The 25,762-nt window shown below is 34.0% G+C and overlaps 1 protein-coding gene and 2 non-coding genes across 3 annotated transcripts; all 3 read right to left on the bottom strand.

The window, feature by feature from the left end:
- Positions 1–6,601: 6,601 nt before the first annotated feature.
- On the bottom strand, positions 6,602–11,447 carry LOC132299643 (F-box/kelch-repeat protein At3g23880-like). The gene is made up of 2 exons (XM_059796394.1): positions 9,541–11,447; positions 6,602–9,460 (listed from the first exon to the last, which is right to left on the bottom strand). Exons 1-2 carry the CDS (start codon positions 9,564–9,566, stop codon positions 8,314–8,316), a joined length of 1,173 nt encoding a protein of 390 aa, XP_059652377.1. The 5' UTR covers positions 9,567–11,447; the 3' UTR covers positions 6,602–8,313.
- Positions 10,477–10,553, bottom strand: LOC132302102 (small nucleolar RNA U54). The gene has a single exon (XR_009480736.1). It is a non-coding gene; the product is annotated as a small nucleolar RNA U54 (small nucleolar RNA).
- On the bottom strand, positions 11,052–11,107 carry LOC132302104 (small nucleolar RNA U54). The gene has a single exon (XR_009480738.1). It is a non-coding gene; the product is annotated as a small nucleolar RNA U54 (small nucleolar RNA).
- Positions 11,448–25,762: the final 14,315 nt, after the last annotated feature.

Here is a 25,762-nt window from a genome sequence, read left to right as displayed (position 1 = left end):
CACTGTTTATAAGTGCTTGTGTAAAAAGATAATTGTACTTTTAACTCGTGAGTCAATCTAATTTTCTTTATATCGTAAGGAAAAAAATCGCACGTGTGTATGTAGGAACAATGTTTTATCTAAAATGGTTTGTTTGATCTTACACTACGCCATTTGTTTCAGTGTAAAATATTTTTTTCGATTTTTAGATAAAATAATTATTTTTTATTATTTTTGATATAAGTCCTTGGGTTTATTTGGGCCAACGGCCATCTTTGTACAGTTCTCTTTTATAAGTGTTTGTGTAAAAAGACAATTGTACTCCCGAGTCAATCTAATTTTCTTTATATCGTAAGGAAAAAAAATCTCACATGTGTGTATGTAAGGGCAATGTTTTGTCTAAAATGGTTTGTTTGATCTTACACTACGGCCATTTGTTTCGTGTAAAGTATTTTTTTCGATTTTTAGTTAAAATAATTATTTTTTATTATTATTTTTATATAGGGCAAAGGTCTATATTGAAATTGAGGCAACTTGACGAAAACTAATAGGTAAATTACTTTTATTAAATTTTATTCCGTAATATATATTTTTTCATAAATATTTTATATTAAACAAACACCAAAAAATATAAAAAAATATATTTTAAAAAAATTTTACATCCAAACAAATAGAGCATACAGATTTTATAATTCGTCAATACTCTGAATAAATTAATAAATTTTATGGTAACATGAGCTTTGACCAGTCTGATTGGTATGATTAAGGGGATGATTAATTTCAGACAATCTAAGTATGATCTTTGCTTATGTTTAGCAACTAATCAAATTATTTTTTAAAATTTAAAATAGAATATTTAATTTAACTAATTTTAAATTTAACTCCATACAAACATAACTTTTGGTTTTGATGTGATTCATGATATCTAGTTGGATCCTTAACATATATATAAGATTCTTACTGTCTACATGGTTCAAATTTTTGTAAACAAAACTGGTTTAAGAGAACTATAAAAACATATTTTCTAAAGTTTGAATTTTTTTAACTCTATTTTTAGATAACAATTTTCATAAAACGAGTGCTTAAACTATATATTGTATGTTCTTCTACTAATCCAACCGATACATAGACAAAGGAAAATAAAAAATAAAAAATAAAAAATAAAAAATAAAAAATAAATAAAAAAAAACAACAACCTAATATATAGGCAATATAGTGTTAAGGTTTGTCTTGTACATGCCTGACAACTAATCCCATGAGCAATATAAGATGAGGGCTTAAATTTTAATTAAAAAAATTACTATAGATAAATTGAAGTTGCTCCCAAAGCCCAACAAAAGATGCCACCTCCATGTCCAAAAAAGCCAGCTACTGATATCCTGCAGGGAGATGCAACAAAAATGAGGTCCAAACAAGGAAATAATTATTTTGGATATCCACTAATATAATTATAAATTAGTAATTGTGTCACCATGAAATGCAATTTAAAATTTAATTGCGGTAATTAGTTTTGATCTTTCGTTTTGGGCTGCCCCCATGTTTGGGCCATCTTTTAGGCTTCTGTTGCCAATTTTCTTTGGGTTGTATCTGGCCTAATGGCCCACCTTTTGTAATTACCCTTACTTATATATCAATTGCTTAAATTTCGAAAAATAATAAATAAATAAATAAATCCTACCGTTAAACTTTTTAAAATTTTCATTTAGCTATTTCTTTGTCTCCTGAAAATTCTCAGTAAATAGTGACAGTGAAGTGAATTTTTATTAGATGCATTTAGCAATAATCTTTTATTATTTCATAAATTTGAAAATTCAAAAAATATATATTATTATTTACTTCTTATTTTTATTAAATAAGATAACAGGTGTGAATATTAGCTGAATATTTCTGGTTTCATTTTTAAAAATAAAAATAAAATAAGAATTTAAATAAATAATTTTGTAAGACATTTAGAGAGATAATATAATATTATAATATTTTCAAATAAAAATAAAAATTATTTGAATGGTTAAATGGAAATAGCTAAAAAAAATATAGGAAATGAAATTTTTTTAAACACTTTAAAAGTTTAATTCTACTTTCTGAGTAATAAAAAATTTAAAAAACTGATTTAGTTTTCTATTATAATCTTGTTAGTTATTTATCTGGACTCTTCTAACTTTTCTTTCCATATACTTCACACAATTAGATCCCCTATAGTGTGTCTAGGATCTAGATGGTTCAACTTATATTTGGTTATTTATTAATACTAATTGTTCCTAAATCCAAACAAACAAGAGGAGAGAAAGAGATCCTTTCTACAGAATTTATTGCTTCAGACATCTAAACAAATCCTTTCACCACTTCCTCTTCCCAGACTACCAATACAAAAATAACGGAAGCATCTGCCAAATACATCTCGGAATTGTGTTCTCAAGTGGAACCTCTGCAAGGAGAAAGCAGCATCAATCAACCATTTTTATCCCTTCAATGCAAAACAAAAATACTTCTGGCTCTGAAGGAGTCAAGTTCAATGTTCTATGTCATCTCAAATATTGGTAAGATTGAGGGCACCATCCGCACAACAAGGGGTGTTTTGTTTTCATAATCAATGCAAAGACACAATAGCATGGGATATGCGGGCCCCCGCCGGAAATATCAAACACTTCAATAATTTTTTGATTGCATAGAGTGTAACAGAGATGACGATTCTTTGATTGCATAGAGTGTAACAAAGAGGACCAGGAGTAAGGAGCTTTAGACGCTTTTAGATGCAGTGGCCTGAGCTTCTCCCAACCTCTGCCTCGCCTGAATGAAGGCACCACCGGAGGAGATGATTCATTTGGTTTTTTAGCGAGGCAAATTTGTTATAGGCTATGACTAATTTTTAGATAATGGGTTTATGTAAATGATTCCCTTTTTATTTATTTATTTATTTTTTATAGTAAGTGTATCGGCCCGTAACACACACACACCATTTAAATCAGGAGTGCGGCTCGAAAGCTAGACCTCAAAGACTTACTTTTGACAATCCACCTTTTGAACTTTGTAAAAACACAAAATAATATATTTTATATTATATGACACTTTCAGAAAATAGTTCTACGTAATTCCTTAAGCTTTGGTTGGTGAATGACAAAATCACCCCATCCTATCACTAATTTGTGTGATTTTTTTTTTTTCTTTCCTTGAGGGTGGGCATATTTGAACTTTCGAATATTTATGCATATGATAGTATAAAAAATCAGAATTTCGGGGGGGTATGTGCCCCCCCTAGGCACATGCTCCCTCTGCCACTAAGGGCATGCAACAATGCTACTAACAAGTACCGGACCATCTCTTTGTCAAAACCACCTTAAATCACCCTAGCATATCTTTTTCAATTGTAGCTTCATCTCCCCAATACGGCGTTTCATCAAAATCAAATGCAAATTCAGTACTGCAATTACAAATTGGGAGGACCTGATTCATTCCATAAGCACTCAATGGAAAAGGAATTTGCCCATGAACCTGTTGCGAAAAGTATACTTCTCTTCCAAGGTTTACCATACTTGGGAAGAAAGAAACGAGAGGATCTTCAAGAAGAAGAAATCAACACAGAGAGTGGTGCTTGCAAAGATCACCTCCATTGCCACAGCTCTGCTTAAATCGGGATTCTTGAAAGACAATCAACCTTTTAGGCAAATTCTCATGGATTGGAACTTGTCGTCGGCTCATTGTTGCCATCCTCCAAGATCGCCAGACTAATTTCCACTCAGATGATCGAGCACTAACAACCTCACCGGATCGAGCACTAACAACCTCACTTAATGGCTAATTAGCCGTTAATTGTGGTTATTAGTTTTGTATATCATGGCTGGGCTTATCCTGTGTTGGGCTGCTTTTTGGGCTTTGTTTCCCTTCTTTGGGTTGTTTTTGGCCGAATGACCCACCTTATGTAATTATTTTTAAATTTATATCAGTTGCTTTAAATTTCAATAAATAAATAAATAATTTACAAAAATGGGAAAACAAAAAACAATAAAAATTGAAGCATGCTAAGTTATGAATTAGGACAGATTAGAAATTCTATGTGGAATAAAGATTTCTAAAAGCCTAAATTCATTAACTTTGCATGCATAAATCTTTATAAATATTTATATATAAAAAAGTCATTTCCACAAATCAATACAGAAATGAAGATGGCAATATCACCCTTTTCTTTCTAAAGGGGAGGTCGGAGGTTCGAACCTCGATGGAAGGTGTGTGCGTATTTGTTTTAACTTCTAAAAAAAAAGAAAAAAAAAAAAAATGACAAATTGAGAATTTGAATTTAAAAACAGTCCATCTTTAAATTTCTTAAAAATGAGAGCAAGTAAAGAATTATATCTTTATTATGCAAGGTCTTCAAGATCAAAAAATCTCAATATGGGATAAATCATTAAATCCCTATACATCTAAAATTTATTTTATCTCCCAACTCCGCATAAAAATTTTCATCAAAAATAACTTTCCGTCAAAATTCAAACATGGGATTGCTAAAGAAGTCCCAATAAAAAGAACTCAAGCTATTTCTACAAACATACATATTAGTATATTACAAGATGATTCTCCATATAATTCCATGATTAATATGAAATTGACAAAAATGATTATACAAGAATCAGAAAGTATAGATTACAGTTGACATATATAATATATAGAGACAGGACTTACTTTCCGTATCAAACACAGTAGTTGCGCTGTATAAAACCTGTCATTTGACTCGTTTGGTCAGAGAAAAAGTTGAAATTTTACAGTATTGCTCTTCAAGAAATGAAATATATAAGTTCCAAGACATTTACTGCTCCCACTCATTTGTTAAAAAATATATAGTTAACATGCTTCCAAAATGGTAGTAAACCGTGAACCCACAACAAACCACGTGACTCAACCAGGTTGTACAAATTGTAATTATAACTTAAGAATGCAAATATAAAAAGAAGAAGAAGAAAGGTTAAACTCTACAAATTGTAATTATAACTTAGAATTCAATTAAAAAAACTTGTCAGCCAAAGAAAACTCGAGGTGGTTCAAATGCTTATAATAAACACAGCTGATGAGACAAAAGGAATAAAGTAAAATTTTAGTTTATCACTCACCAATAACAAAAATGATAAATTAACATGCCATTACCTTTTAGTTTTGCATCTAGTTTGCCCCCTTTTCCTTATTAGTCATTGTTGTTGCACCAAAACACACAATTTATCGGATGGAGTGACCCGTAGGTGAACTCATTTAGAAAAGTTTAAAACTTGATCTACGCAGACATTGTCGGATCCTGTTCTAGAAACCCATTTCCGCCTCTTATAGGGGCTAATGTCACGGGCTTAGAGTTTCAGCACCACTCTAGCTGCTCCCGTGCGGCACCAAGATGTTTCTTCCACTCTCGCAAGTACTTGGTCAGCCTAATTCCCGTGCACACCTTAGTCAACACACTCCCCTCGTGCGCTTACTAGTGTTGTAGTTGCACTCGCTCTCTCCTCACTTGGCTTGCACACTCACACACACTAAGACACTTAAGTTGGCAAGGAAAGAACACTTCTATTACTTCAAAGAATGCTTTGTACAAGGCTAGCACTCAAGCTCTCTACAAGGCTCTCAAGACTCACTCTAGGACTTGCTGGTTGCAAAATGAAGTCCTACTCCTATTTATAGGCATCCCCATCCCTAATGGATGGCTAGGATGCATTTTAACCAACGGTGGAGATTGATTCTCTAGAATCTTCTTCCACCTTCTACACATCTCCATACATATCTACAACATTCTAGAACCCTCCATACTACTCCACACAATTCTGGAGAATTCTAGAACCTTCCACACACCTCTAGAATATACTACACATATCTAGAATCTTCCACACAACTCTAGACTACTCCGGAAGACTCTAGAAACTCCACTTGCCATGCAGTTGCCATACAGCGTCCTCCTCAGCGTCTGCGTGTCGCCTGCGTGGCACAACCTCCATAGGCGGGGCGTGACACTAAGCTCTCCCTGTAGAGCAAGGGCTCGGAATAATATCGGAATCCAAGATCCTTAATTTCACGAGTCTCTAGATCATATAAGGCTATACGAGCATCATTACTATACAGAAAAAGCTTATCATTCTTCCAAAACCGAAGTGGCCATTCGAATCCTTCAAGGATTTCAAAACTAAATTGTTTTGTCCAACACCCTTCCTTCCTCGTCACCCAAATGTCAACACCTCAACCACTAGAACAATAACAAATCAGGGCAAGAGAGTCATAGTAGGGCGCAAGAATGCCATAAATCATTTTTTTTTTTTTTTCAAAACAAAATTGAACTAAAGAGTCGTTAATGTATTGTTTGTCAAGCTTTTTTGTGCAAAAAAAAGTAAAAAGAAAAAAAAAAAAAGAGGAGAAATTCAAATTTTTTTATTTTTTTTTCTGCAAAACTTCTGAATATTGTATTACTTAAAAGCTTAAATGGATATTGTATTGTTTTATTTAAAAAAAAATAATAATTTTCATAGTACTGTTTTAATTTATTTTAATTACAATTACATTTTATTTTTATTTTTATAATAAAGTATAGTCCTTGTATCAATATGACAATATGTTGTCTAAATTTGGGCAAGGAAAATTATTTGTATGGATACACGTATTAATAAAATGAATTGGATTATTAAGCTGCTGGAATAAAAACACGTTCACGTGCAATGGCGATAAAGGCATGTAAATAATTAATTACAGAAAATGAATGGATAACGTAGGCTGTAAAAAATTATTACTCCGTATTAGAAAAAAGGCATGTAAACTAAATCATTGCACTTCCAGTTTCAGTTTTAAAAACTAAAGAAAAAACCGTAGTATAGATTCTATATATGGAGGAGAGAGAAAACAAAATGGAAGAGAGAGAAAAGGAGGGAAGAGCAAAAAAAAAAAAAAAAACCGGGGGAGTAGAGGAGAAAACAGAGTATGTATGTTTGGGAGGTTTAATGGCATTGGGTGTAAATTGCTACTCCAATATTTTTTTAGATTCATTTAGCATGTTTTTTTTTTTTTCATTTTTTGAAAAAAATTACTATGTCATGATTTTTGATAATTCAGAATAAAATATTACCGTTTACTTTTTCTTTTTTCTTTTTTTTTTTAAAATAAGGTAACAGGTGTAAATAAATTTATATCAATTAAATATTTTTAGTTTGTCCAACATTAATGAGCATAGGGGTGGTAGGTTCTCACCACTCAAAATACAAGGGTCCAGGGTTTGAGTCCCACTGTATATATTTAGGCAAAAACAAACATAAGTGGGTATATAATAAAGTTGTATAACCAACATGCTAGTAACAAGTGAAAGTGAAGGAAAGGAAATTGAATTTTTTGTAGATGCATTTAGCATGAATTTTAAATAATAAAAAAATTGTAGTAAAGTACTATTTCATGGTTTTGATAATTCACAAAAAAATAAAAATAAAAAATAAATAAATAAATAAGGTACTGGGTGCAAATAAATTTATATTAGCTAATTATTTCTAGTTTCTTTTTTTAAAATAAAAGTATTTAAATAAATAAATTTGTAAGACATACAGAGAGATATAGAATATTATAATATTTTTATGAAAAGTTATGCATAATCATATTTTAATTATAGTATTAATATTTTTTTTTTATAAGAAAAAACACTTATCCAATTGGTTAAAAGGAAATAGCCTCAAATAGGATAGCCAATAAAAAGAAAGGAAATGAAAAAAATTAGAACAGTTGAAAATTTTTGGTTTGTGAACACATCATCGGGTAACAATTTATAGTAAGTAGGTGTGCGTCATGATATACGGGGAGTTAGAAAAATGGCAAACAATAGTTTGAACAGAGGCCTCATTCCTTCACTTGCCCATCAATATGAAAGTTTCCATTCTTCAACCTGCATCACCACTGACGCAGTTCACACAAAAAAGGCAATTGCTAACAATTAAAAGATGATGTAGGTGTTGCATTAAAAAGATTTGCAGCCTCTCCATTTCCTTGAAAATAGGACTCTGCTTGAGCTAACTACAGACAAGAATTCCATAGGTGTTCAAATGGAAGGGATTTTATTCAAGCTAGGGTTGGATACTGTCTCAGTTACCGCGGGAAAGAAACAGACAGATTCTGGAAACTCACTTCAATCACAAGACCATAGCTTGCTTGTTTGTCTATCTTCACTACAAGATAGTGAAGAACACGATTCCATGGGTGTTCCAATGGAAGGGTTTTTATTCAAGCTAAGGTTGTTGGACTAACATACCACCTACTGTACTATCTCTAGCATGCGGGAAAGAAACAGACACATTCCGGAAACTCCAGAATGACCAACTATAGCTTGCTTGTTTGAACTCATTCACAAAAGTCTAAAATTTGAGCAACATCAGTTGTCTGATGTTGCTCAATGATCCCATTTCGGCGTCTTATTGCCACTAGGCTCTCCCTGTAGAGAAATGGATGGGGACCCGTCCGGTATCCAAGATTTTTGACTTCCTGGGTCTCTGGATTGTACAGAGCCAAATGACGATCCTCATCAGTTTTCATGAAAATCATACCTTCCTTCCAAAACCCCAGCACTGTAATGTAGGGGATTTCAACTCTGGCATGCATTGTCCAACTCTCATCCCAATTCCTCACCCATACGTCAACAGAAGATATAGACATATCTGCGATATCATAATAACAGAGAGCAAGAGACTTGTTGCAGGTAGTAAGAGATGCACAGTTTGGACGTGGAAAACCACCACGTATCTCGCCAAATGAGTCACTGCCCATGTCAAATGAAAGGATAAGAGGTTTGCGTTCATTGTCAACTCCAAACCAGTGAAAAACCCCATCAATGCATGTGTTTGAAACAGGGGGAAAAATCCAAGGACACGGGATAGAAACATCAAGATCCCTCCAGGAATCAGATGACAGGGTATACACTGCAGTCTTAGCAGCCAGCCACCTCTTCTCCTCATATTCATCCACAGTAACCCAAATCAAAACCACCTTGTAATCTTGAGTAGTAGGATCCAGACCAAACCCAAAAGTATCCATCACACACCGACCAAGAACTTCTGGGAGAATGGGGAGGGCCCTAAATTCTCTGGTGGCTTGATTCCAGAGAGCACATCGACTGGAACGATTTGACATACAAAAAATGCCGTCATAGAGACTCATCTCTAGATGGTGGGGCATATCCACCACCACATCCCGATACGCCGGAGGCGAACCGGCCAAGGTTTCATCATCGTAAATTGAAAAATAAAACGACCCGGCATGGGCGTCAAAATGGTAAACAAAGAGACGGATACTGTTGGTGCAGTGATTGAAGTACTTACAAACAAAACTAGGGGTTTTCACCATGGAGTGCCAATTTTTGCATACCGCGCTTCCCCGAATGACGAATTTCACCGGCAGCCGAGAGAGGATGTCTATCATTATGTCGCCAGGCAGTCGATTGATGTCACCGCAACTCGTCATTGCCTCCCTCTTGATTGATTCCATTGAAACCCTAAACCCAAAATTTCAATCGAAATCAAAATACTAGAATTGAAAAAAAAATACAGTACTAAAGAAGAAGAAGAGACTTACTGCAAGGATTCTTTGGAAGAACCCATCGACAACTATAAGATCGCGCACCAAAGAAAGCGAAACCCCTCTGGATTTTCTTCAAATTCGCCTCTCTCGTCGGTGCAGTGCAAGAAACACGCAATATATAAAGGTTTTTGGCGGATGAGTAATTGGTTAAATGGTAGGAAATGAAAAATATTTTGAACACTTTTAAAAGATTGATTCTACTTTCCGTACCGTTATTGACATACAGAAAACTAAAACCGTTAATTGCAAAAGAAAATTTAAAATGGAATTACCAAACTGATTTTGTTGTGGCCTTTTTATTTTTATTTTTTATTGAATGATAGTAAATGTATTTGTATTTCTCCCATAATATTAATTTGTTATTTTATTTATTATTAATTTATTTTTTTTTTTCCAAAATACTTCTTAAAATGTCTCATGAAAAAAGACAACATCGTCTTAAATGGGTTTTAAAAATAATTATTAATTAATATATAAATTTATATTTTTTATTAATTATAATTTTTCTTTATTTCTCACATAATTTTAACTTTTCATTATTTTAACAGACTTGTTTATCGATCAAATATATGGGAGTATCTTTGTGAGAAATTATATTCACTTTAATAATATTTTAAAAATTTTATAAATAAATAAAAATTAAATGAAAGGCGTTTAATCTATTAACGTTTAAATGGTCTATAATTATTATAGAATTACAGATATCCATTATTATTATTTTTTTTTCAAGATAGAGCTATTCTTAATTGTCCTTTTTTTTTTTTTTTTTTTCCTCAAGATAGAGAAATTCTTAATTGTCCAAATGCAGCTTTCAAGCAAATTCGAACCCAAAATTGTTTTTAAGTCCGACATGTTCATAGATCATCACGACAGAAGAGCTTATAACAGAAAATTAAACAAATTAAAAAATTAAACTAATTAGAAAAAAATGGCTCTCATGATATTGCAATAAAAATGTCTGCTCAGAATAGCGCATACTGCAAAAAAAAATTAGGCATCATTGAGCCACTTCTTTCGCCATAAATATAAAAATAAGTAATCAAATCAATGAAGATCAAATCAATGGAAATTTTAAAATAAAAACATAAAACCTACCGAAGAAAGAAAACATGAGAGTAACAAAAAAAAAAAAAAAATAATAATAATAATAATAAAATGGAAACTGCTTAAAAAATACTCAAATAGTAAACTTAATAAAATTATTCTCCTTTTTTGATAGAGCTTCTTAATTGTCCAAATGAGCCTAAAAACCAACTTTCAAACAAATTCGAACATTAAGTGTAAACTAAAACAAAAAGCTTCTAAACACCCAGATTAAATTGTTATCCGGCCACATTCACGAGTACCATCAAATTATAACAATATCCCATTGGCAGAAAATTATTGTTTATTGATTTATTAATATGAAAAGCAAATATCGTCAACAATCCACGTTGAACTCTTCTGTTCATATATTATAACAGAAAATTAAACAAATTAAAAAATTAAACTAATTAGGAAAAAATGGCTCTCATGCTCAGAATAGCGTACACTGCCAAAAAAAATTAGGCATCATTGAGCCACTTCTTTCGCCACAAAAACATAAAATATAATTTTCCGTATAAAATAATAACTAATCAAATCAATGGATATCATACATACAAGGAAATTTTAAAATAAAAACAAAAAAAGAAGAAGAAGGAAATCATCAGAGACTTAAATACTACGAATCGTTGCAGTTTTTGTCTCTATCAATTGATTTCCTTCCATAGAGCACACAACGAAAACACTGTGTTCGTTTGATTGTGTGAGAGAGAGTGTGTTTGTGTGTTTGATTGAGAGAGAGAGAGAGAGAGAGAGAGAGAGAGAGAGAGAGAATTGGGCTAAGATCTAGGTTAATGGTGTTTCGGAGAAACCCTAACGCCCCATCGAAAGTAAAAGTTGAAGAGAAGAGCCACTCGTATATCGATATATATAGCCCACCTAATTAGAGTAGGTGAGACATTTTATCCTCAAACCCTAGATCCAGCGGCGCGGCGCGGCGCGACGTCTCCTTATGTAATCGTGACCGTAGGGCACCACAAAAAATATGAACACCCAATTATATTATGGGAAAATTACACTTATCCCCCGCTAATTAAGGTCTATTACATTTACCCCTCCTGTGTTTTGAACAATTAATAGTTTACCCCACTCTAACCAAGCAAGCAAGAGGTCTTTTGTTTGTCTTGGTTCTGGGCCTTGGGCCGTTAAAATGTTGCATCTCATTTGTTTGGCCTTTCTTGTTCCCCAACTTGCTTGGGCTAAAGGCCATCTCTGTACAGTTCTCTTTTAATTTATATATTAGCTTCACATTTGGAGAAAAAAACCAAAGCAAGACACTGTTTATAAGTGCTTGTCTAAAAAGACAATTGTACTCCTAGTTCGTGAGTCAATCTAATTTTCTTTATTTCGTAAGGAAAAAAATCACACGTGTGTATGTAGGAACAATGTTTTGTCTAAAATGGTTTGTTTGATCTTACACTATGTCATTTATTTCGGTGTAAAATATTTTTTTTCGATTTTTAGATAAAATAATTATTTTTTATTATTTTTGATATAAGTCCTTGGGTTTATTTGGGCCAACAGCCGTCTCTGTACAGTTCTCTTTTATAAGTGTTTGTGTAAAAAGACAATTGTACTCCTAGCCCGTGAGTCAATCTAATTTTCTTCATATCGTAAGGAAAAAAATCTCACATGTGTGTATGTAAGGGCAATGTTTTGTCTAAAATGGTTTGTTTGATCTTACACCATGGCCATTTGTTTTGGTGTAAAGTATTTTTTTTTTTCGATTTTTAGTTAAAATGATTATTTATTATTATTTTTTTATATATGGCAAATGTATATATATTAAGATTGAGATAACTTGACGAAAATTGATGGATAAATTATTTTTATTAAATTTTATTCCGTAATATATATTTTTTCATAAATATTTTATAATAACCAAACACCAAAAAATATAAAAATATGTATTTTAAAAAATATTTTACATCCAAACAAATAGAGCGTACAGATCAACTCTCTGAATAAATTAATGGACTTTATAATAACATGAGCTTTGACCAGTGTGATTGGTATGATTAACGGGATGATTAACTTCAGACAATCTAAGTATGATCTTTGCTTATGTTTAGCAACTATTCAAATTATTTTTAAAATTTAAAATAGAATATTTAATTTAACTAATTTTAAATTTAACTCCATTCAAACATAACTTTTGGTTTTGATGTGATTCATGATATCTAGTTGGATCCTTAACATATATATAAGATTCTTACTGTCTACATGGTTCAAATTTTTGTAAACAAAACTGGTTTAAGAGAACTACAATAACATATTTTCTAAAGTTTGAATTTTTTTAACTCTATTTTTCGATAACAATTTTCATAAAATTATCAACCAAACGAGTGCTTAAACTATATATTGTATGTTCTTCTACTAATCCAACTGATACATAGACAAAGGAAAAAGTAAAAAAAGAAAAAAAAAGGAAAAAAAAAAAGAAACCTAATATATAGGTAATATAGAGTGTTAAGGTTTGTCTTGTACATGCCTGACAACTAATCCCATGAGCAATATAAAAAGATGAGGGCTTAAATTTTAATTAAAAAAAATTACTACAGATAAATTGAAGTTGCTCCCAAAGCCCAACAAAAGATGCCACCTCCATGTCCAAAAAAGCCAGCTACTGATATCCTGCAGGGAAGGGATGCAACAAAAATGAGGTCCCAACAAGGAAATAATTATTTTGGATATCCACTAATATAATTATAAATTAGTAATTGTGTCACCATGAAATGCAATTTAACATTACCGACACTATGTAGTAGAGATTAGAGAGATAGAAAAGGTTTATCCACATAACATTAAATATCAAATATTAATGATAAAAAATAAATAATTAAAAATAAAAAGTAAGTTCTCCTCATAACAGAGATTTTTCTAGATATAATAAACATTCAACAATGCATATTACCAACCTCTAGTTCTTCCTCCTCTTGTGCATTTTCCACTGCTTCAGAATATAAGAGAGTACTTCCCTCAATGTTGCTTTCTTTCCTTGTTTGAAATTCCATAGCTCTGGTATTGTGTACCTTCCACTGGGGTTATACTCATTCATCTCCATCAGGGCGCTTGTCACAGCAGAGTATACCTCATCACCAAGCTCATTTTTCAGACCTTTCAGTTTTTCATCCTCTTCATTGATAATTTCCTAATCAGCCACACAAGTTTCCATATAATTTCCATAACACACAGCAAGTTGCTAATTTGAACCTTAATCTCATATTAATTCCATTTAAGGATGTACTATTGTTTTTATCCCTCCTATCTTTTAATAAATAGTAATAAGTGAAAGAAAAGTATCCTTTAAAATTTTAACATTATCTATTGGAATGATCAAATAAATTTAAATTTTAAACTATGTGCCTACATGGAATATCCAATGTTTTTTCAAGTGTGCAGCCGCAGAGGGAAAATTGGCAACCAACAATGCTACTTGAAATGAATAAGCATGTTGAAGAGGGAAATATATATTACGGTAATTAAAAATCATAATTGCAAATGTTACTCAGAAACACATACCTTATGGCCCTCACAGCCTTCAACTGTGATGATCTTAAATGGATGCCAGTTCGGATCCCTTAGGTAATCCTCCCACAATGAACAAAGCTCCAAAGCCTTTTCCTGTGCTGCTTCTTGTTGAGTGTGTTTTCTCTTGGTTGAAAGTTGGAATGCAGCACTGTCAAGCTCTCCCATCCGTTTGACACCAATAGATGCACGGGAAGACTGGTCCTTGAAGAACTGCCAGGGAAGGAAATAACTTGTAAGCCACATAACAGAAGGTATCTCACACGCATTTTTTTTTCAATGATTCTCTTTTTTCAGCATATGCAAATTAAGGACAACAAAACACATTCACCTTTCTTTTCCATTCATAATTAGTAAGATGTTAACACCATTGTCTTTTGGGAAAGACACCTTTTGAATCAGTACCGGTAAATTCAAATCGTGAAAAGGTGGTAGAACTTTTAAATAGCTTTGCAAGCCACTTTATAGTTTATAGAATTCATCAAAGCGGTTCCAATTTCCAACCTCGCAAATGTTCTTTCACATAAGGTGCTGACATAAGCAGCAAAACTGAAAATCTTTCAAAGTTTAAAGTCACAGATATGAAGATTCAGTGATAGCAACTAAAGCGGCAGATGAGCTCTAAATCTGTACAATCTTGTCAGTGACAGCTTCGTCAGAAATTGAGAAAAATCTCACAGAGAAAAGACTCAGAACATATCTACAGTCCATTAACCCAATGAATATATGCATTTGTGACATACCATAAGAGACTGTCTTCTCCAGAAAATCCCAATTACCTGAACGGCTGCCTCATTAAAGACGGCATCTTTTGCATAAATTAAATTCTCATCAGGCATCATTTATCAAGCTAAGGCCTATCGTGCTCTATAGATGGTTTATCAACTTGTTTTTACACCATGCTTTCAGGATAATCCCATAAAGGCACTCATTGCATGCTTTTTTCTGGCATCTTATTCTTAAATTTAAGCAAATATGCATTTTCAGGTATAATGCACTTAGCAGAGTATAGAGAAGTAGGAAGTAGCCGCCAGGCAAGTTCATGCACAAGTTCCCCATGCTTTCTTAGTTTATTGTTTTGTTTGTTGATCACTACAGTGAGCACTCATTGCTAGCTGTGTAGTTCGACCGTGAGAGAGAGGAAAAAGGATGAAGACGAAAGTAAAAGAGAAAACTGTCTTAGGGGTGTTCTGCCATCAGTAAACCTGAAATGATACTATTGGTGTTTAAGGCAAGACAAAGTTCTAGCTCTTTCTTTCTATCTTCAGTTTTCTGGTCGTCCAGAATCCTCAAGGCTGTGTTCTGGACAGACTAATAATAGAAACCAAATTTAAATTCCTTATTTTGGGTGCAGGTGTGCATTTCAGTTCAGACTTCTCAAATGCCAAAATATTAGGATAGAGGAAACAAGCTGAATTCTTCAACTGTCCAACTTTTCTCCACCGTGAACCTTCAAGCACGTGACGTTTTTATATAGCACCATGCAAGATATGGATATTTCAAAGTGTTACCTAACAGAGAAACAAAATAAGTATCCTAAATAACTTCTACTGAGCTAGGAAGTTTCTCCTCTTTTTCGTTATGAATTGTCAAAACAATCACACAGAGTACGTGTTCAAAATCATGTGTGCATGTTATCACACACATCTCATTCAAATTTTCACATCACATTTTGAAGTGAACATGTATCATTACCGTGTTTGAGTCCTTTGAATTAAGATAAATGACAGAAGGAGATTGGGCAATGCGTACAATTAATGTGGTCAAGAAAAAGAGTGCATGAGTTATGAGAGATCCTTGGGAGGTTAAAATCAAAGGTTACTATCAAAGGATTCCTGCATTTTTTGAATAGAAATATTTGCACCTGCAAGAGAAATATGAAGAAAGAAAACCACAACTTACATCAATTAACTCCTTTCGGGCTTCTTGCAGCTCATCATTGCTTTTGCGCTCCTTGACAATGAGAGCTTGACTCAATGCTTCTAGGCTTTCAAGTTCCTCTTCCTTCTCTTTCAGATCTTCAAGGATTGCATCCATCTTTTTCTTGACTGCTGTATCCCCTTCCTCTCCTTCTCCTATGTGTTTCATTACTTGTAGAGCCCCTCTCATTTGCTCTATCTCCAACTCCAATGCTTGTTTGGCATCAAGCTTCTTTTCTAGGTCAATAATTCTTTTGTGGAGTTTTTCTTCCTCCCTCTGCAATTGAAGTCACATTCACATGATAAAGTTCAAAAGATTCTAGACGATCATAATTTTTTCTCCCAGGTGATTTGAGTCAAAACAAAAAAATGAGTAGAATACGTTTTGATCATCAGCCAATCTTAACACACTTTCATCCACCTTCTTTTGCTCCAAGGTTGCTCTCTCATTCTAAAAGGACAAAGCAAATTTGTTACCATTGTTGTAAAAATATGAGATGGGAAAGATGAAATTGTAGAGAAAACTTCTCTTTTTCTGTATTTCTTTGTACAATGGTATTATGGCTTTTATACTAAATTCTGAAAGCTATACAAAGAAAATTAATTTACTTGATCCTAAAATTAAGCATTGACGCCTAAAGTTAAGGATTTATTGTTTAATACAATCCTGCGATCATGGCATTATATGGGCTGGAATATCCTATCACTTAATACTCCTTCTCGAGTTGGAGCGTGGATGTCAAGAATGCCTAACTTGCCCAGATGAGAATGGAATACAACTTGTCCGAGTGGTTTGGTAAACATGTCAGCAATCTGTTGTCCAGTTGGTACATAAACTGTTTTGATAGCACCAGATTGAATTCGTTCACGAACCGTATGGCAAGCTAGCTCAATATGCTTGGTGCGCTAATTATATACAGGATTGGCAGCTATGTGTAAAGCTGTTTTGTTATCACAATATAATTTTGTAGGTTCCGAATGGCAAACCTTTAAATCATGTAAAAGATATCTATCCAAGTAAACTCGCATGTGATTGATGCCATGGATTGATACTCAGTTTCAGCGGTAGACTGAGATACAGTTGATTGTTTCTTGGTTTTCCAAGATACAAGTGCACCTCCAAGAAAAATGCAATAACCTGTAATGGACCTCCTTGTGGTGGGGCAGCCACCCCAGTCTGCATCATAGAAACCAGTCAATGTCCCTTCTGATGGAAATAACAGACCTTGACCTGGGACTCCCTTTAAATAACGCAAAAATCAATGAATCGCATCAAGGTGTGGCTTTTGCAGTTGTTGCATATATCGACTGAGGACATGAACTGAATAAGTGATGTCTGGTCTTGTGATTGTGAGGTATATAAGGCGGTTAACTAGTCTTCGATAGTGTGACGGGTTCTTGAGGAGTTCACCATTTGTTGGGGTTAACTTTAAGTTCTACTCCATAGGAAATTTTGCCGGTCGTGCACCAACTAAACTAGCTTCATCTAAGATGTCGAGTGTGTATTTTTGTTAAGATATAGAGATGCCCTCTTTGGAACGAGCAACTTCTACCCCAAGAAAATACTTTAAGGGTCCAAGGTCCTTAATTTGAAAACAGGTGTGGAGAAACTTTTTGAGAGCAATGATAGCTGAATCATCATTGTTTGTAATAATCATGTCATCCACATATATCAATATAGCTGTAAAAGAACCTCCACACACCCGAGTGAATAAAGAGTAATTGGCTTTGGACTGCTGGTAACCCGTTTGCTGAATAGCGATAGAGAATTTAGAAAACCAACTGCAAGAGGCATGTTTGAGGCCACACAAGGATTTATTGAGTCGACACACAACCTTCTCCCCCTGTCGACGAAGGCCTGGTGGTGGATCCATATAAACTTCTTCATGGAGATCGCTATGGAGAAAAGCATTTTGGACGTCAAGTTGGTGCAAGGACCAATTCCGAATGGCGTCAACAGCCAATAAACAGTGAATAGAGATAAGTTTTGCAACCGAAGCGAAAGTTTCTTTGTAATCAATGCCTTCTCTCTGCGTAAAACCCTTGGCAACTAATCGAGCTTTGTAACACTCAAGGGTACCGTCAGAATTGTATTTGAGCTTGTACACCCACTTACAACCGATAGCTTTCTTACCCGGAGGTAGTGTAGTGAACTTCCATGTGTGATTTTGTTCAAAAGCACAAATTTCTGAGTCCATGGTCTCCCTCCATTTGGGATCACTATCAGTTTGTTCAAAAGTTACAGGTTCCACAATACTCGAAATGTTGTTCATAAAGGAATGGTGAGAAGACGACATATTAGAATAAGAAATAAAATGGGATAAAAGATAACGAGTACCTGACTTGGAGGAGGATGGAGCACCAGGAGCAATTTATGGGCCTGGTAAACATGAAAATCTCATAGGAGGACAGACGGTTACCGAGTTTGACCAGATTGCCGCTGTGGTAGTGATGAAGTCGTGGGATTTGGTGGTGCTAAGGGAACTGCTGGTTGTGGAGATGATGGACTAGATGGACTAGGTGGGCTAAGTGGGGTTGGTTCACCATGTTCATGGGGGGCTTCGGTATCAGAAATAGGTAGGAAAAGAGGGTCATCTATCTGAGGAAGAGGTAAGACAGGTGTGTCTGGCTGATCATCAGGTGGAAGATGAGAGAAGGGAAAAATGTGTTCATGAAAGACCATATCACGGCTAGAGAGAAAAAATTTAGTGGTGATATCATAAACCCGGTAACCCTTCTGGCCTAGTGGATTGTGATACTCCTCGCATCCGAGACACGGGTTGATCAGGCCCAGGCCTGAACCCGAGGGAATATCAAACAATTAAAGTATTTTAAAGCGAACATAGATGACAAAAAGAAACAATAAAGATAGATTAAAGCTGAAATAAATAATAATAATAAAACCCTCCATGTATAACTGACAAATGAAACTCCAATCCTCCAAAACTTCAAGGTTACAACTTGGGAATCCACTGGTGGACCTTTAACCAAAGGTTCAACTGAAACTGAAAACTGAAAATAGATAATGCTAGAAACATCGAGAGAAGTCCTACGTAATCAGATGAATGTGAGACTGTCCTCGACAAGCACGATCAAGCTCTAAGGCTGGAACCGTTCTGTACCTGAAAAGAATAATAAAGGAGTGGGTCAGACCCACGAGTAAATTCTAATCTAACTACAATTCATATAGTGACCCGATACGCAGATACACCGTAGACACCTCACAATATCTATTTAGTCCATATGTATAAATATATCCATACTAAGGGACATTCACTAGTCTATAATAGGGGTCTCAACCTGAATAGAAGGCAACATGCGAATACGCACCCAAAGGTGGGCATGAGTACCTAGACCTAACAGGGTACACCTCAACCTATTATAACTAGCTACGCATCCACCGCATATACGCACCCTAACCAATGAGTCTGAGATTCAAGCTTAGCTCGTGGTACCATAAACATATATATAAAGTCCGTCCAAATCCAAGGTATGTAGTTCAAATATTTAATAAACTGATATACAACAAACCAACTAGTTAGTCACTCAACTTATTCAGTTGATGTGACTTAACTACTGTCCATTAATCTAGGAAGCCACTCAACTTAGTTGTAGTTGATATGACTTAACCAAGATTATGATTCAATATTTATAGATCTATTTCTTAAATCCGTTAGGTTAGGTTTAGGTGTTTGGAGTTAAACCGTCACCAGTATGTCACCGTTCCATACCGGTGCATACAATCCTCCATATCCTTGTAAATTACATCATATCTATAACAGTTTAGTAATTTACAATCCAAAATTAATATCCAAATAATTGCAGAAGGAATATTAACAATCTAGCAATTAAAATCCAATATTAATCCATGTAATTGCATCGAAGAATTAAATATTCTAACAATTAACATCCAAAACATGCATAGTTCAAAATTTAATAAAACAATGACCTTATCATGTATTTAAAATTAGTTCTAAAATTAAATATTATAGTCCAATAAATCGCTAAATTAATTTAAGCGATTTAGTTCCCTCCATCCGGTAACAGAGTACTAAGTCATATACTTATATTTTGTTGTATCCTTTAGCACAGAGCCCCCACTATGCCAAAAGTCCAATATATTACTTTAAAAGACTTCATTTTGCATCTAAAATAAATTTAAAATCATTTTATAGCACCCTAAACCGTTAGATTAAAATTAATCAACAAATCTCCTTTCAGTCGTTAACTGTACGCAAAGTTGTCAAATAGCGTACTGTTAATTCTAATAAAACTAAGGGGTAAATCTATGCAATTCAAGACCTTAGTTACATGTTAAACTTATTATTTAAAAACCCAATTAAAATTTTAAAACTGTTCAATAACCCCGAATGCCCAAATAGTGACTGAAAGTCACTTTTACGCACAAAACAAAGAAAGAGCCTGCTCTAGAAAAGTGGAGCAAGCTCAAGGTGACATAGAGCCGGCTCTACCACACCTTGGAGTCGGCTCTAACAGGTGGGAGCCGGCTCTTGGCATTCCAGAGCCGGCTCTCTTTCCCCCTGTGAGCTTCCTCTCCGTTTCAGCTTTGTTCTGACCTCTGTTCCAACTCCGGCCAACTACAACCCTTCTGTTTGGTTTCTTAAACTAATCTTAAGCATCTTATTAACACCCAAGAACATCCCAAAGGTTTGATAACAACCATTAGACCCAATCACAGAGATTAAATTTTGCTGCTGAACTAACATGCGATAGGAACAAATCAAAAACTATTTGCACGAATTGAAACAAAACAAATTGCAGCACATATTTAAAACAGAATAATAACAACCCTATGAGTTTTATATAACCCTAGTTTGTTCCTATATTTTGTTTACAGTAGTTGCAATCAAATACAGAGACTAAAGTTACAACAGAAACAACATGCTTGAAGGACAGAAAACTGGAACGAAACTTGTATGCACTGTAACAGATTTATTTTCAACACCACAGATCATCAATATAGCATGAGTTAAACAAGTAAATTCTAGTTACTGATTGATTAAACCCTAAAGATTATACAGGTGCACAGAACACGAGCCAAAGAGAAGGAGAAAGAGAAGAACTTGCCTGTGATTTCAGTTATGAAATATAGGCGTCGTTTCTAAGTTTCCAGCAACTACTGAATACTGGTAAACCTTCTATGGCTCCGAATCTAACCTCAATCAACCTCCTTGGTCCTTCCTGTAAAATTCCCCTTAAGCCTTGCTCTGTTTCTCTCATGTCTCTGTTTACTCTCTGTGTTTCTTTCTTGTCTTTGATACGTGAATAGGAGTGGTATAAAGACTTTTTAAAACCCTAAGTTGTCTTAATGATATATTTATAGGTTTTAAACTAAAACCCTAATCCAAAATTTCTATCCAAGAAGGAAACACAGATACTGATATTCTCTACCTCAGTCAAATACGTGAAACCCTAAAAGAAAATAAAACCCTACGATGTAATGTGCAAATTAATTACCGATGTGGGTTGTAATACCATTTTCAATTGCAAAAATAAATCCCTTTTGCGAGGGTACCATTTTTTTCCAAAGGTACCACGTGGTTGAACTGAAGGTACTACTTTTTGGCGTCAAGGTACCACGTTTTCTAAACACTCGCTTAGCTAGCTTGGAGAATATTTTGTGTTCATCATGGTGCTAATGGAGCTGTTTATGGATGTAATATGCAACTTAATCACATTACACATATATGTTTATTGAGATAGTGTGCTATTTCTTTGACAACTATTGAGATTAAATTATCCATTTATCGGCACCATGGAACCAAGGAAACAACAGACCAATTTTCCATTCATTAAACTGCTTCAATTTTAAACTCCATCAAATTTGAAATTAGTACATTAATATAATAGTGAAAGAAAATTCAGTGAGACCCTAATATAATAAGCCAAACAATCCTAATTCATGAAAAACCAAAAAAATAACTTCATTTGATTCCATCTAAGGTAGAAGCCAGTATAATAAGCCATACAATAGTTGCAAAAACAGACCAACCTAATCCACAATCAAAAGTTGCAAAGCTACTTTTCTTTAAAACTTAAAAAATATCTAACACCAACAGATTGCAAAATACATGCCCAAAAAAATGACACTGTTCAACATTACAAATGTCCTATATCCCACATCACTTGGCATAACACGGATCTGAGTGCCAGATTCAAGGGTGAGATGGGATGTTCTAGGATCAAAGTGTTCTACCAACCAGAAGCACAGGTTGCGCTTCAAAATGGTACACTCGATATCTAAAAGGGACCCAAACCCAATCCTCTTGTACGACACCTTTTTGATTTCACTTAAATTGCAAACTGTTTCCTTGAATTTATTTGGAGAACATCGGGTATTGAACATCTACAAATAAATTACCAACACAGGCACATTAGATACAAAAAGGAAGGATAGAGCACATATATGGACAGAATTCAAGTAAATAGAACAAGGTTACATTGCCTTTTATGTTGCTAGTGATGAAACAGGCTCAAATATAAATCAGCCTCGTGTGTATGTGTGTGAGAGATTATTATTTTTCAAGTTTGCAATCTCTTATTGTATTTAGTTTAAGTGTCCCACTTCTTATGTCCCTTTTGACATACACACACACACACACACACATATTTATATTTGTAGGTAACACACAAATCTGGATCCTCGCTAGTACAGGCTTTTTTGCGTAGTTTAGGTGAAGTGCAAAGAAGGCCTCTGTGTACTTTAGTATACAATTAAATCAAGGATGTAACACTATGAAATCTAATATGAAACGACAAAAATTTTTTAAATTAAATACGATATGTTGAATGAGTGTTGCATCCTTAAAGTAAATGTGTTCACGAATGTAATACCGATTTTGCATGGACATTGTGTCTTCAATTTAGGATATTATTTTTCGGATTTAAATTGCACAAAATCTTTAATTTCACTAGATCATGAAATTGAGACTTTTGAGTTAAAAATAACCTTATTCAAAGTACTTTTAAAGTTAGTAAAATGTTTTAATGTCCGAACAAGAAAATTCATTTTAAGTTACAAGGATAACAAGTGAGTGATGATATTTAGTCAATTTTAAGTTACAAGGATAACAAGTTACAAGGGAATGAAAGGTCACTTTGCCCAGAATGCCCCCCCCCCCCTTCATTCACTCTACTATGTTAAAAACCCATCCCAGGTAAAACTTAGTATTATAATAATTTTATAAATCCAAATAATCACCATAATTAAGCCATTAGGTTAATACTAATCCTATATTAATTAGAAATAGAGGAAATATTTTTGTTTAAGGAAACATAAAAAGTATATTGTTTTAGTTCATGCCCCCCATATAATTTAAGGAAACGTTAAACGCGTTATGCAACATCTCATGCATCAATATTAGGCCTTTCTCTAGTTTCATGCATCGAATCATCTATATCATCTTCAGGGCTTCTTACTCCAAATGCGTCATGCAACATCTCATGCACGCCATCCTGTTCGTCTATGTCCTCATTCTCTACCGTTTGATTAGTAACACCATAAGTTTCTCTCCCCATGAAGCACCCAATGTGTGTAAATTTTAAGAAACCCGTCAACAATAATATCATCTAATGCATCTTGATGGCACTTCCATAACCAATTGCAAAACATAACACATGGGCACAATATCATCTTGACTATGCCTACATTGTCAAATGCAACATCCAAAAAGATTCTAACTCCTCTTAGGTGTTCTCTGCTCACTCTATTTATCAAGCACAAAAAAAGTTTAACTATTAAAGAAATGACCTAGCTAATTTCAATAGGACATCGTTAATTTTGTCAATGAAGCCAAAACTTGGTTTCATCATTATCTTGATAATCAAGCTAATAAATTGAATTGAAGAGAATGGTGAACAATTGGCTGTTTAAAACTATTAAAGAAATGACCTAGCTATCAAAAAAAACTATAAAGGAAATGGGATATTAAGATGCCAGGAGACCAGCTCATCTGTATTGTCATTAGCAAGCAAAACAATAAACAACACTTTGAGCAAAAACTATACCATGTGTCATACTGATCATAGAAATTTATAATGGATTGTATATAATTTTCGGTAAATAAAATGGATTATAGGACCTGAGTATCTAACCAACCACTACATGGAAGGCTTGTCTCTCCTCCCCTGGACCTAATTAATAGTAATTAAATCCGTGACATCAACTCTTTATGACTAGAATAGTGAGTTAGAAACAAGAATAAACATGTGAACCTTAACAGCAGATCACTATAAACAAATTAAATGGAAGTTAGTTAAAGAGACCATGAGGGAATACTACTAAAAGGGGAAGTCTTCAGCAATTATTGCGAGTATGAGGCTTCTCGAGTAGAAAAACAACATTTGATGTTAGTAATTTTTCTAGTATTAGATTGACAACTGATTTTGAGGTCATAGTGAAAATTTATGATGTTAACCACCTTAACTCCTATTACTTTTGTAAATAAGCGCTTATTGAAGAAAGGAACCACAAAGCAAGACTAAGTGCAACAAGGTGATGACTGAAGAGAAATGTTAAAAGACAGCCATAACGCCAGCTATGAAACAAAATTGTCCAATTCGCAATGCTAAAAATCAGTAAAGACAAGGATCAAAAGGCAAGTCAAATTATACCTTTTGCATTTTCCACTTTGCTGCTAAGGTAATCGTTCATGTGTACTGTGGATTTGTTTAGATCTGGTCTACACCGCTTGAAGCCTCGCCCAGATCATGTCCTGCCAAATGCTGTCTCAAATCAAAGATTTCAAATTAAAAAATCGGATTTGATATTTTAGAAAAACAATCATATACTCTCAATTTCAGAGTCGAAAAAAAAAAAAAAAAAAAATGGAAACAATCAAGCACCTGTATTTTCTTCCATCACTTCCTAAAAACAATATCATTCAGTATTTTTGGCAAATTTTTTAGGGAATTTTTGGTTAAAAAAAAAGGATCAGTGAAAAGTCATATCGTTGCGCCAGGAATATGACATATTTAAGAAAATAAATAAAACAATAAGTGAACAGAACAGTCTAATTCATGGGTCAAATTCAAACTAGTGGAATGTTACTAGTCAAGGGAGGGTTCGTCAATCTAGATGTATGAAAACCCAGGTTAATTGAAGAACACAGAAGGGTAGTATTAGCATGGTAACCACAGTTCATGTGCCTAAGTTTGAAATCAGACAATTAAGCCTCAAGTTCTTTGATAGAAAGCAACAATATGACAATGCAGTAGAATTCTTGTATATTATATTTAAACACGTTATAGATCTAGTCTTCAAGTATTCAATACCTCCACCGCTTCACACTTGACTGCCACCATAATTTCACACCCCGAACCAACCAATGGCAACACCAGTTTATAAAAACTCAGGCCCTCAACCTTATACCATGAATAATCACACCACCTTTGCTTTGGCTAAGCACAAATTATAGCTTCTTAGTTCATGAATGATTCACAAATTTTTCGTATTGTGGGGGGAAAAAAACAGTATAATTAGAGATTCACAATAACCTACACATTTGAATACATGAGTAACTATGAAAAGGTAAGACGATAAATATTGAACTCAATTAACAACTAAAGCATAAATAGATTTAAACAAACAGGGAAGCACTAAATCAGAAAACCAATTTCGTCACAACATCAACATGCTATCTATTTCCTCATGCAAACAAATAGTA

Source organism: Cornus florida, unplaced genomic scaffold, assembly GCF_030987335.1.
Source record: "Cornus florida cultivar Cherokee Brave unplaced genomic scaffold, ASM3098733v1 CherokeeBrave_3.0.0_Hap2_Chr03, whole genome shotgun sequence".
NCBI lineage: Eukaryota > Viridiplantae > Streptophyta > Magnoliopsida > Cornales > Cornaceae > Cornus > Cornus florida.
Note: the sequence above shows the minus strand (reverse complement) of the source record. Positions and strands in the feature narration are given on the sequence as shown.

Excerpts from the sequence above, each read along its gene's own strand:
- LOC132299643 (XM_059796394.1), bottom strand. The coding sequence starts at position 9,566 with ATGGGTTCTTCCAAAGAATCCTTGCA. Across the intron at positions 9,461-9,540 it reads TCTTCCAAAGAATCCTTGCA|GGTTTCAATGGAATCAATCA; the intron begins GTAAGTCTCTTC and ends TTTTGGGTTTAG.